Below are 13,647 nucleotides of genomic sequence, written 5' to 3'. Positions count from 1 at the left end.
TACAAAGAAAGATCAAGACACCCAGGATAAACCAAGATTAAATACAATTTACCAAAAATGAAATAGAGTTAAGAGTTGACAAGCTAGCATTTATTCTTTCTGTTGTTCAGTGGTTGGGGTGACAGTGCAGGGTTCGTGTGTACTACTGCAGGGTCAGTGGAACCCTTTAAGAACAATATTAAAATTAAAACACAAATTGACGTTTTGTTTAATGAAACTGCTGTGTACCATTAAATACAAGACAGACCAAAGCAGAGGATAAGAGATGAGATGTAAAAAATAAGTACAAACATGGCCATTCGTGATAAGGCAGAACCTTTCATATACCTTTAATTTCAACGGCATCGCTGATTCTGACAATAGCATCATTTTTCAAATTCTTCTCAAACTCTCTTTTACAACTTGTGGAAGAAATCCCAACTTAAACAACACACAGTTTTGCATTTTGTGATGAGATGCTGCCCTCTTTCTACTTTTCCCCTTTGTTCTTATAAATAAATAGCTCTTGAGTCTATTAATTAATTATGAAATAGATATGTTGTTAAGCAGATGGCTGTTAAATTGAGTCAGCATTTTCCTCAGAAAGAACTAAAACTGCCCTCCTGTTAACTCACACACAAAAGATAAAGTAGAGGCAGCGCACGGAGGGAAGGGAAAACCAAGAAAAACATGGAGCAAGAGAACGAACCAAGAGAACGAACCATTCAGAAATATGACGACCATTCCGACGGCCGTCCGCCAGGAGCAAAAGACAGAAATGGAACATGAAAGAAATGCAAAATTTGTCACCCGGAACAGAAACGTTATCACTAAGAATACACACTCGTTACCTGCATGCTACTCAGTAGTGGATCCACTTTAAGGTGAACTAAGCCAAAAGTGCACAAGCTAATAATGCAGCATTGTATAAAAAATAAAACCAAAAAAAAAAAAAAAAAAAACCCTACAACTAATACAAGTGTCACTCCCTCCTGGCATTCAGCACAGGCAAAGTGAGATAGTCATTTAAAAAAAAAAAAAAAAAAAAAAAAAAAAAGGGAGGGGAGAAACAAATTCCTACAAGGCCCAACACTGCAAAACAGCCTTTATTCAACAGTCTATCTACAGTATTCACTTCCCTGGGGCACTGCTGAAACCAAACCAGACTTCTGGACAAGAGATAGGAGCAAAATTAAACCGATATTTCAATTCAACAGTAAAGAAAATTCTATTAAAAAAATCACCATAACAATTAAGCACATTAGAAATAACTCAGTCCTCTGCAATGCCTGCTGTGCTGAGATACACACATTCAAGTGACAAGGAACTCAAATGCATTCTGGAAACTACACAGGAGGGTTTCATCAGTTATAAGTGAAAGATTGCAGGAAGGCCTGGCCCTCTCACACTGTACACCACTCCATAGCCCTCAAACTCCAGAGCTTTTATTTATTTATTTATTTTTTATCAAAAGTAACAAGTTAACACAGGCTCTGAAAAACAAAACTAAAAAAAAAAAAAACTGCATCTTTGGTGCTATTGCTCCAAGGTTCACTCAGCTTACCACTTCATCTTATGTTACATTACTGCTGTTGTGGATTAGGTAGAATTGTACCACAAACAGAAGGCTGCCATCTTGATGGATAGGACAGCTCACCTGCCTTACGAACACATTCAAGTACAAAAGAAAAAAAAAAAAAGTCCAGAATCATTAGATTAAAATAGAGCTCCCTGTCCAGGCCCTCTCTTTCAACTCCCTCAGTCAGATCACACAGCCTCCTCGTCGTCATGGCAATCACGGGGTCAAAGCCTCCAATCAAATATTTTCAGGTGGTCAGATGCCAGACGACTGGTTTGTTTTTCTTCTTGATTGGTGGATTACTGGTTTCATTTGTCATTGTCTATTTTGCCTTGTTTGCCATTTTTTACCATTTTCCATTCAACAACTAAACTGACTTTTTATTCAGTTTCTTGCCTTTTTTCAGGACCAGTTTATTTTTTATGTATCCTCTCTTCCTCTTGGCCGTCTACAAATTGAGAAAGAAAGAGAAAAAGTTTAAAACTAAGTTAAAAAAAAAAAAACAAGTACCTTATTTTTATCTCATAACACAAATATGTTCTGATAAGTTCAAGGTAAAGTAGTAGGTCATGGGATATTGTACCTTTTTTGAGGTGTACTTCTGTTTGGCCGCGACGTTGCGGAGATTGTGGTCCAGAGCCTGCCGGTTCTCCTGCTTCTTCACTCTGTAGATTCGCACCAGCCAGTGCTCAGAAGTAAACGCCTCCTCAAGGTGTTTCAGACGAATGTCCTTGTTGCCGATCTCAGCATTCCGTGTCCGGTCAAACCCAGGAGGTGTGCGGAAGTCCAGCTACACACAAAAGCAGACAGTTAGCGGACAAGTCTGCTAAGCAGTATTATAGTTAAAAAAAAAAAATCTTGAAAAAACAAACAGTCATTAAAATTGGTTTACAAAGAAGACAGGAAAAAACTCATACCTGCATCTCTCCAAAGCGGTAGTAAGACATTTTGTACATGAGGCAGTTGAGCAGAGTAGGAGAGCCTGCCTTATCTACTCTAAATTCTCCCTGAGGGGTGAAGTAGTCACTCTCCTGGAAGAAAAACCCACTGTCAGTATTTACTTTAAACGAATCATGACATGAAACACTGGAGATGGCAACCCATTCAAGGTTTATATGAATAAATAATACTGCAAGTCAGACCAACAACTCCATCACGGTTACCATGGACACATACCCTGATGTCTTTAGGGTGCTCCCCTTCTGCAATGCGCACCATCCACAGGAACTTGTTAATGTCATCTCCTGAGTACCCGATCACACCGCCGAAAATGATAAGGACATAATCAACATCCAAGGATTTCATAATCTCGTATGCTGCACTCTCGTTAGAAGACATGGCCTTTCCCACCTGCAGGGTTATTAAAAAAAAAAAAAAAAAAAAAAAAAAAAAAAAAAAGATTGTAATAAACATTAGTGAGCACAAGATGGCACTGCTGAGAATGAGAAAAACTGGGTGTTTAATCAGCGTGCAGCCATTTATCTGACTTTAGATACTTAAGAGCAGTTACAAGTTGTTTGTTAAAAATAATAATAATAAAAAGTTTATTTTATATAGTGCCTTTCTGCAAACTCAAGGTCACTTTACAATATGAAAATAGATAAACATGACAGCAGACAAAGAACAAAGGAAATAAACAAGAAATCCATGGCGTGAATCAGATCATGCAGTCAGAGATCAGAAAAACAAGAAAGAAAAAGATGTGTTTTAAAGGTGGGTTTTGAAATCCTGTAATGAAGAAAGATCACGTATGTTTTTGGGAAGAGAATTCCAGAGTGTGGGAGCAGAGATACAAAACGCTCGTCCACCAAACGATGCTAACCTGTGGCGTGGAGTTAACAGTAGACCAGGATCTGAAGAGCGTAATGTGCGAACTGGAGAGTAAGTATGAATGAGATCAGAAATGTATGGGGGGCGAGACCATGAAGTGCTTTGAAGGTGATAAGGAGAATCTTGTATTCTTGTAAATAATTAAAAAACACACAAGCTTTTACTTTTCACAATATACCTAGTTAGTGGTTGACTGATTGTTCAATCCGGCCGATTAATTAGTCTGATACCAAGGATTTTAAGGTAATAAAAGTGCTAAAGCTCCAACTTTTGTTGCCTTCAAATACAATAAATATCTCAGAGAAAGCACTGGAGTTCCCAGAGAACAAATGGCAAGGCTGAATTCCTAGCTCAAATAGTTAATTATGTTAATTTAATTATAACATAACATAATATAAGCAGTGCTTACTCCTCTATACAAGTTGTTGGATTCCCGTCGTTTAGTGAGAGAATAAGAGAGAATTAAAATATGAGGAAAATAAGCAATGCTAGCTAACCATACAAATGTAACAGAAGCATAATGCTTTGCAGACTGCACTAATACCTCTGCATGTCTAGCTCCTTACACTTGGCCAAACCTGACATCCTACACAGCAGTGTAAACAGGAAGTGTCTGTTCTATTTTTACAGTACTTTGCTTCAACCGTGATCTATTTATTTATGCAGCTGTTCCAAATTCTCCCAAATGCTCTGTATGGTACCACACTTCATATTTAATGATTCATTTACTCAGAAATGATCAAGAGAGAAACACTTTCAGGTCTATGATCTCCTAATTGTCATTCTATCACTCTTCTGGCTGTTTCTAGCAGCCAGGTGTTTAAGGATGATCCAGTGATGATGGGCGACTCTTCTCACCAGTGCTATGTGACTGTTGTTCCAGGTGTTGTTGTCCACCAGTGTAGTTCGGTTGGCCATGCCCGCTATCTGATAGCCGTAGTCCCACCATGACATGACTCGTGCATGCTCGTCTGTGTTCTGCCTCAGCCAGTAATACGCCTCACGGAAATCATCCAGAATGTTCCTTGACCTGCTCCAGTGACACACACACACACACACACACACACACACACACACACACACACACACACACACACACACACACACACACACACACACACACACACACACACACACACACACACACACACACACACACACATATATATCAAGACCACTTGCTCGTGTGCATGCCACAACCAGCCTACATTCTAGTTAAGACTAATAAAAACACACAAACCCGTCTGTGCGATTAAGAGAGCGCTGCAAAGACAAAAAGACATTAACAGTCCTTAAGGGTGTGTAGAGTAAACATGAGGCTGGGCTAGTGTGCTCTCACCCGTCATGGTTGTAAGAAGCTAGCACCACGCTGGGACTGGAGTAAGCATTGCTGGTGACCCAGGTGCAGTGCACAGCAAACATCATCAGCAGCATCAGCATCAGCATGGTGACAATGCTCTTGATGTTGGGCCCCAGGCCCTCCTCCTGTCGGTCCTGCTCAGATATGTGCTTCCGCACTTTCCCTGCCTGCCAAGAAGACACACGTGTGCGCACAGACAGACACAGACACACACACACCTCAAATTACATTTGGGAAACAGAATCACACCTAAAAACGAGAGGCTGCAAATAGGCTTGCAGCGATGCCAGCACTGCTAACCAGCAGAGAGAAAAAACAGTATTTTAGTCACTGGACTGGACAGCTCCATGCTAACAGCATAAATGATTTAAAAAAAAAAAAAAAACACACTTATTGGCTGAAATTATATTTAATTTTGGATTTGTAAGCAACTAGCTGAGTGTACAAGTTTATTTTTTTTTTTACTATTGTTACAAAATTAACATAAGTTTATGATCGGTCTGTAGTCTGCTTTTTCATGTCAGATACCGCACTAATTATCTTTCACTACATTCACTAATCATGTTTTATTATTATTTGATATTTTATGTTTAGATGCCTCCGGTATTGCTGTAGCAAGAGTCAAAAACCTTAAATACCATGGTACCTCTGGGCTTGTAAGCTTTGCAAATGAAAGCCTACAAAAAGTACTTAGGGTGTGACTGCGAAAAAGACCTGGAAGGTAAACTGTGTAAAGCAGGCCTCTTACCTTGTCATAGAGATTTCCTGAGTTCCTCTTGTCATCTTCATCGCTGCTGTCCTCCGCTGGTGGGTTCTCCTTCTTTGTGTCGTCTCCCAGGTAGTGCTCGAACACGCTGGAGAAAGCGATGGCCGACAGCATACACACCACTGGAGTCAACGTCAGCATGAGTCGCACCATAACACCAGCAAAGTACACGGCACTGATGGCATAAAGAGCCACTGGAGGGAAGCAAAGAGCAGAGTGTGAGATAAATGTAACATGCTTTTCAACCCTACTGATAAAGCATCACTTAATATTCCTGATCATGTTTTATGTTTTGTAGCATTATTTGGTGGACTACAGTTAATCCTGTTAGTAATACACACTATAAATTAGTGTACTAATATAAACAAGCCACCGGTACAAAGCTGCCAATCAGTAGAGGTTTTCAAACACAGCGTCTACGTTACACATACGTACAACCATGTCGTCTTTCAGGCTGCTTTATTCATTCAGCACTGAGTACTGCATGAATGATGGCAGAAAAGGTGTGGTGTCAGTGTGAGCAAATAAATATTTGGGGTTCCATCATGCTCAGCTATGACAGTTTATTTAAACAAAAAAAAACAAAAGTATGACTACTGGATTCTTAAATTGATCTCTGCACTGCAGCCGTACTGGTTTGCAGCACAGCACTATTTAATTATTGACCCAAATCCTTTTTCCTTGTATATTTGTTCTCTGGGTGGCTTCACTGCAGTTTATATGACTGTAAACTCTGTTTGTTATACCTTGTAAATTTCAGCAAGAGTCATTTAGCAGACTCTGTGAAAACAAAATAACGACATAAACTGCTCCCTGAGTTAAAAAGATTGAAATGGGTTGAATACCGTCTTTAGCCTTCAACAGATATTTTTCCGTACACGTGAGATATAATATAATCTCTGCTCAAAACAACAGACTGATGAAACGGATTTTATTGCTTTGGGCCCTGAGCTGTCTCTGCTGAGGCAAAAGTCTGCAAGAAAAGGATATGAAGAAAAATGGCTAAACTGGCTGGGATCAACTGGCAGTCTAGGCTTTTTGTGTTCTTCCCTGTCTCTTCATAATACCTATTCTGCCTGCAGAGACAGACTGCAGGAGTCTTAGCACTCACTTAGCACCAGCTACTTGAGCAGCACAGCTACACTGGGGCACTGTAACGGTGCTGTTGCAGAGTGCTCACCGAACACACGCTCATCATTGATGTTCTTGATGCAGAACCAAAGCCCAGCGGGGAACGTGCACACCAGGATGTGAAGGTCAAAGAAGAAGGAGACCCAGGTGGTGGGTTGGTGCTCTGATACCGAAGCGATGATGGGGATGTGGATCTTAGCATACCTGAAATGTACACAATCAAGAAGAATGTATGGTTTGGATTATGTATGATGTTTAATGCACTACACAACATTTTTCTAATGCCCCGGAGTTGACTTGTAATGTTGCCTTTACCTTGAGTATTAATTTGCAACAATGAATTCATGGTCCAAATACACACGGGAAGAGGCTCTTTGAAGAACAAAAGCTGCTTCCTTAACCATGAAGCCAGCACTTCAAAATCAAACTGCCTTAATGTATCAAAGACTCCAAGTTTAGATCCCTAGGGAGATTAGTGGAAACTTGGCTAAATGAGCCAACTAACTCACCAAGTTAACCACTGTCTGGGTTTCTGGAGTTTTTTTTTTTTTAAACTAGCTTTTTTTTATTATTTGTTTTTTAAAATATATATATATGCAGTACTGTTCTCTTTCACTGGTGTATATCACAGCCCTCTGTGAGCACGAGTGTACCAGCGGACCTCGTGATGCTGTCCTCGCTTTAAACAAGCTTCTTTCTGATCATTATCTCCTTACACACCCCTCTCTCTCTCTTCTGCTCTTCCCTGCATCACAGAAAGCTGATTCTGCACGGTGAGGATTTTACAGAGCCCCAGTTTCCCTCACCCCCCGCAGAGCCTACTGCACAGGGAAGTCAAACGCTCACAGAATTGACAGCTAGTACATTTCCAAAGATAAATCTTCAGCTACACTCAATTTATGGCTGCCATGCATGTAATTATTCCATCACTCCATATTATATTAATATAACTAATAATTAACACTTTACTGTCAAGATTGCACAGTGGATCAAAGCCGGTGTTTTGTGGCGTACTGGCAGAGGAACTGTGTAGTCATACAGAGTTAATTAACATTGATAAAGTCTGACTGGGCTGTAAGTTCACTCAGGAAGCCTGCATGTCATTCTGAGAAATAAAGACCTAAATGAAAAAAGTCAGAGCCTGTTTCTGATATTTATGATTAAAAGAAAGCAGCTGCAGAGCCTCACATGCATGCAAAAACAAAGCCCACTTACCCTGTGTCCCACAGTGAATAAAAGCGGCCACTCCAAGGTGCAATGTAGCCTGAAAACACAGACAACAGGAACATAAAAGAGTCACAATCAACAAACAGAATGGCTCTAACTCTTTAGTGATTCCGCTGAGGCAGAGCAGCTTGGATAGCTTTCAGCAGACTAATGCCTCCCACTATGCCCAATGCAATTTCAAGTCATTTCCACTGGGAGGCTGTATTCGGTGTAAATGCAACACAGAAAATACAGGGAACCGGCTCTAATGAGATCTCGTAAGCTTGTTACAGGCGTTGGTGTGATTAATGAAGGGCTGGTGAGGCTGGGGAAGTGAAGCAAATGACTCTCACAAGTCACATACATGCAGGATAGAAAAAAAAGTTAAAATGACATGAAGTCTTTCTGAAGCTAGATGAAGAGTAAGTAGTATGATCTGAGAACTTATTTGCAGCAGGGGAGGAGTGCATGGAGAAGACATATGCTGTGTTATATTCTGCAGCCTCACCGGTGTAGGTCAGATAGATGACCGTGAGGAAAACCACCCCCGCGGCCAGTGAGACTCCGAGAAAGAAAAGGGTCTGGAACTCCTGCCTAGTCAGTCTGTCCTTGAGATACTGCAAGAAGGCATACGCCTGCAGGAGGGCAAAGACACCTGCAGAGACACACACCCACACACACTCAGCATGGTTCCAGGAGCTACTAGTTACAGACATCTGCTAAGCAGAGTTCAGTTCTCTTTTCTGGAATATCTCGCTCAGTGGCAGAAAGGGGCAAGTAGAACTATTCTTACCAGCTGCTGCCATGTGCTCACTCGTCCTTATAGGCTGGAAGCCCACAAACGGAACTTGCATGGACAGCACCAAGCCCACTATATAAAATGTGCTGTAAGCTGTATGGAGAAAAAAAAGAGCATTAACTTAGACATACAATCCTATCAAAATACAAATGCATTCACACATGCGTAGGAAAGTGCAGAACATCTGTGTGACAAGTTGGTGAAGCAATGCTATTCATCTCATTCCAATTTCATGCTTGATCTGCATTTTAGTGCAGAATGGCAGAAGGAAGCAGCAGTGAGTAGAGCTAATGAGGAGGAATCAGACAGGGCCTGTACTCAGAAGCTGGGCCTTGCGCTCTGAATCATTTACAAACTGGGCTGCCATGTTACCACCAGTGCCAGAACTTTGCAAAAGTGTTGGAACACACACAGTAACTTATATTTAAACTGTCAATTAATCGTAAATTAGGCAGACTCCAATAGTTTTAGTTTCAGACAGCAATATACATCGAAAACAAACAAAAAAAGTTTAAAGCAGGAAAAAAAACAGAAAGTACATTGACTGACATCTCCAAAATGACAGAACTAACTTAAGTTTTGTGCTATCTTCATGGAAACTGTATGTTTGAATCTACAGAACGCCTGTCATTGGGACCAGGAGTCGACAAGAGCAAAACTGTACCTCACAAATAAACTGTGTTCTCTCACACACACACACACACACACACACACACACACACACACACACACACAAAGAACTAGCACCCTTCTGCATGTATGGTGGTTATTTAAAATAACATTAATTGTCCTCTAAGAAAACTGCATTCATTAATGTAAAGAGATTATGTAAAGAGTGTGTAAAGAGATGTAAATTATGTCAAGTATGTAAAGAGATAAAGAAAGTGCTCTCTCCATCAGCATGATTCCACCAATACCAATAACTCTTAAATATCAGCCAGTTTTATCTTTGAACCTCTAATAATTTCCTTGTTGAAATTCAAACCACATCTCTACGATATGGACCGAACATAGCACATTGCAATTACATTGCCATACACTGTGATGACGATACGCCTCGCTCATTTTCATAATGCAGACCAAACCTGTGATAATGTGTAACATGTTACACAGCCCTGGTCTCCACAGTTACATCATGAGCAATTAACTGAGATGCACAATGTGTAGATCAACAGTGTTAAGGACCACATCTAATCAGTTATTAGAAAATAAATTCTTTACATGAACAAGTTTCCACCATTGCTGCAAAAGGCCAAGGTATAATAAAACCATTCAAGGCCCCGCATTCATTCATTCTCAACCTGATGTGGCCTGATGAAAAGGAAACAAACAAACAAACACAAAAAAAACAACAAAAAACCTTGCACAAATAACCAGCCACCAGAGTCTCAGAGTGAAATAAAGACATTTCACCCACATCAGTTTTAAGTGTCCTTCTAATTTGACTGGTTTCATCATAATGCAAAATAATCCTGAGGTTAAAACGATAATGTACTATCATACAAGATTTTAGAAAACAGATGGTCTTTGACTGACAGCTCTCAGAAGGGGACATATTTTCAGGTGTCCATTAGAAGTGAATTTGTATAGGTGTGAAGGTACGAGACCAGCAGTCATGGATCTGAAGCAATTCCCTTGGTGACTGAGTGAAGCATTTGTTGCTGAAGACTCCATCATCTCCACAGTTCCTGTCTCTGAGGTATACACCCCTATTCAGAATTGGTTTAATATCCAGATATCTATACAATGGCCACAGTGCTTGCCAAATCCAGCTTAAAAAACAAACAAAAAAAAAAAACAAACAAAAAAAAAAAACAAAAAAAAAAGGAGAGGTCAGATTTCATTACAAAATGTCAATTGAAATGAGTTGTTAAATAAAGCAGCAATATTCACGGTCTCATCCTCCAGTGCTCTCTCTCTTGGTCTGAATTCCAGTATTAGCTTTGCGAGCCATCGTCCAGGGACGGCTACTGGAAGCGAAGTGTTATCATAAGCACTTTGAAATATCTGCCCAGATCTCAGAGCCACCGAGACGTTACTTAATCCAAATTGGTCTAATTTATTAGCACGCTAAACAGAAGTGCTGTGTAACTGAAACTCTGTGGGGAGCCAGATGCAGCACCTGTTCCGTGGCACTCGGGAAAAGCGTATTGTGGAACAGTGTTGGATGAGGCTAATGTCCAGCATCCATCACTGAGCCCATTTCTGACTGCAGCAGCTGGGCCACTACTCCATAGAGCCATGAGGGGAGGGATAATGAAAGTCCTAACAGAATTATCAGGAGAAAGCAGCGCTATCCTGGACCACCATACGAGCACCACTGCAGGGCCCACACACTTTCTTTAAAACAAGGCAATCAATCAAAATAAATAAATAAAAAACACTAAAATAATGATTCGCTTCTCAGAGAAGCCTTACGCCTCTGCTGTTAGTTCGTGTAACAATGCAACTTCATGACAGAAGCCCTAATTTAAGCAGCTACGATCTGTTTTGTTGGTAAGTTGTAAGAAGCTGTCAATCTAACTGGTTATGAGAGACAGAGGAGTAGGTGGAATAAATAAAAATGTGCTATTAAAAAGTCCAGTTCTGGTTACATTTTGCTCTCCCTGCAAGATGGGTTAAAAAAATAAATAAATAAAACAAAACAAAACAAAAAAAAAGACACTGAACAGAGCACAGCAAGCAACATGAAGCTTTGTGCTCCATATTCACATGCATGTGTGCGTGAATGTGGTGGTGAAAAAAAAAATCAAATATAGACAAGAGCGAGGCAAAACAGGCATTTTCACTACTGGAAAAGAAGACTGTAGATACTCAGTGTTTGTGTGAGGTGTGTGTAGGTGGTAGTGTGTCTCAAAGGGCAAAACACACACATGAACACTCTCATGGAGCGCTGACTCACCAATATAAAGCCTTCTGCTGTAACGCTGCATGAGGAGCAGCACAAACACATGCAGAGGGATCAGGTTGATGATGAAAACATAGCCTCCCCACGCAGACACCTGTAACACACACACACACACACACACACACACACACACACACACACACACACACACACACACACACAAATCAGCACTATACATCTGCACTCAATCCAATCATTCAGCCACAGGAACCTGTACATTTATGAGTGGTTTAGACTAGACACTCTAGTACTCTGAACTTATGGCCTGCTGGTTAGTGGTTCTCCAAGCCGTGTAGGTGTTGAAGCCTATTGCAGAGATGATGGCTCTCGTTACAGAAAGCACCAATCCTATATCCAGTAACTGTACCAGCCGATATCAGAAGAAAATCGTGGATAAGGGAGGAAAAAAAGAACAAATCCCATTAGATTCTGTATCAATTCTACCCCGAAATGTCATAGAACGACTCGTAGTGTAATATAACATAAGGCAGGATAATAATTTATTATTTATTGTGTCAATAAATAATACCTTTTATTTTAGTAGCTACCTAAATTACCAAACCAGCAAAGCGTGTGTGAGAGTTGCTATCATGTCAGTATTGACTAAATTTACACTAAAGGAGGAGAAAAACAAAACAGCAGACTGCAATGCATGTAAAACAAGCGTATCGAGGGATGGAAACCTCAGGACAACAAACTTAATAACAATTGCAAACACTTTTAGAAGTACTTCATGAAAAATTAATCCAGGTTACTCGAAAGAAAGAGGCCACATTAACCATTAGCATACAGTCAGTATGAAGGAGAAAAACACCATCCAGGCAGCCTCAGAGCTCAGGAGATAACAGAACAGGGATGGTGGCTGATAATACTGGTTTGGAGCTCTACTGAACAGTTGGATCAACGCTACATCCTGCCAAACCAACACTTCATTTCTGACAGAGCCATCCTCGGTAAGTACGACGACGTGAGTCACACAGAGGAGTCAATCACGGCAGCTACAGGAGTGATTCTACACAGGGTAAATCGACAAGAGCCAAATTCATGTTCTCCTACGAGACTATGCTTGTATCTCCATCTGCAGAAAAATTGTAGGTGACGTTTATAACTCACCACTCACTTACTCACACCTAGAGGATGCTCAGGAAAAGCTGAATGTCAGCTTAAATGCCTCCAACCAGACTAGCAAACAAGGCGGAATAGTATGGATCACATGATCCTCACTGCAAACCGGTGACCTTGTAGTGTAACATCAGCTTTTCATATTGCAGAGAGACTTATTCACCGGCTATGTACATTTCAAATGTTTTAGTATGTGTACTTTTCCACTACAGACACTTCAAAGCTTGGTAAGGGTGCTGAGCTAGAAAAGATGGAACGACTAGACAAAAGGACTACATATGAAACATCAGAGCCAGCAAGAGACGGCCCTGTGGGTAGATACAGCAAGTACAAGCAAGAGCAGCCCATCTAGTGTGTTACGATGAAATTTGTGAAGAAAATACAGCAGCAGCTGGTCAATGAGTAAAGTGCACATCTTTGTCAGGAGCCAAATAATCCTCGATCTGATAAGCCCTTGCTCTGCTGGACAGTCAACAAACCCTGACTAGTCTCCCTGCTTTAACAGCTAACTTTACTGTGTAACACACACAAGTGTAGAGAACAAGAGGCTCTTCAGCACTGCCTCTAATACAGTTGATGAATGAAAGAACAGTCTGACAGCTGTGGAAGCGAAAACGCTTATTTTTTCTAAACAAGAATTGTCCCCTCTTGATTCAGAGAGTATAAGGGGCAGAAAATTAGCTAACTGACACTGAAGTTGCTAAAAGGGGCAGAGGTAATAAAACAGCCATACAGAAAGTGTACTGAAAATAATGCTTTTTATTTTAATGCTGAAGTTACATGGTTTTTTTTTTTTTCTTTATTTTGTACTGCTGTGATTTGTTTTATCTGGAATTTGGCATGAATAACTACAGGGTGTCCCTATATATATATATATATATATATATATATATATATATATATATATATATATATATATATATATATATATATATATATATATATCCATCCCAAACTATTATATCCC

General features: G+C 40.3%; 1 protein-coding gene across 1 annotated transcript in view; it reads right to left on the bottom strand.

The window, feature by feature from the left end:
* Window positions 1-184: 184 nt before the first annotated feature.
* stt3b (STT3 oligosaccharyltransferase complex catalytic subunit B) overlaps window positions 185-13,647 on the bottom strand; it is a 33,335-nt gene continuing 19,872 nt past the window's right edge. The window contains exons 5-16 of the mRNA XM_026914058.3: window positions 11,553-11,652; window positions 8,645-8,743; window positions 8,360-8,506; window positions 7,861-7,909; window positions 6,695-6,849; window positions 5,497-5,708; window positions 4,728-4,915; window positions 4,247-4,418; window positions 2,735-2,908; window positions 2,476-2,589; window positions 2,142-2,348; window positions 185-2,006 (exon numbers count right to left, since the gene is read on the bottom strand). Coding sequence (XP_026769859.1) covers window positions 1,926-2,006; window positions 2,142-2,348; window positions 2,476-2,589; window positions 2,735-2,908; window positions 4,247-4,418; window positions 4,728-4,915; window positions 5,497-5,708; window positions 6,695-6,849; window positions 7,861-7,909; window positions 8,360-8,506; window positions 8,645-8,743; window positions 11,553-11,652 — 1,698 coding nt within the window. The 3' untranslated portion in view covers window positions 185-1,925. The remainder of the gene's footprint in view (window positions 2,007-2,141; window positions 2,349-2,475; window positions 2,590-2,734; window positions 2,909-4,246; window positions 4,419-4,727; window positions 4,916-5,496; window positions 5,709-6,694; window positions 6,850-7,860; window positions 7,910-8,359; window positions 8,507-8,644; window positions 8,744-11,552; window positions 11,653-13,647) is intronic.

Source organism: Pangasianodon hypophthalmus, chromosome 1 (assembly GCF_027358585.1).
Source record: "Pangasianodon hypophthalmus isolate fPanHyp1 chromosome 1, fPanHyp1.pri, whole genome shotgun sequence".
Taxonomy (NCBI): domain Eukaryota; kingdom Metazoa; phylum Chordata; class Actinopteri; order Siluriformes; family Pangasiidae; genus Pangasianodon; species Pangasianodon hypophthalmus.
The sequence above is the reverse complement of the archived record's forward strand: the minus strand, read 5'-3'. Positions and strand labels throughout refer to the sequence as shown.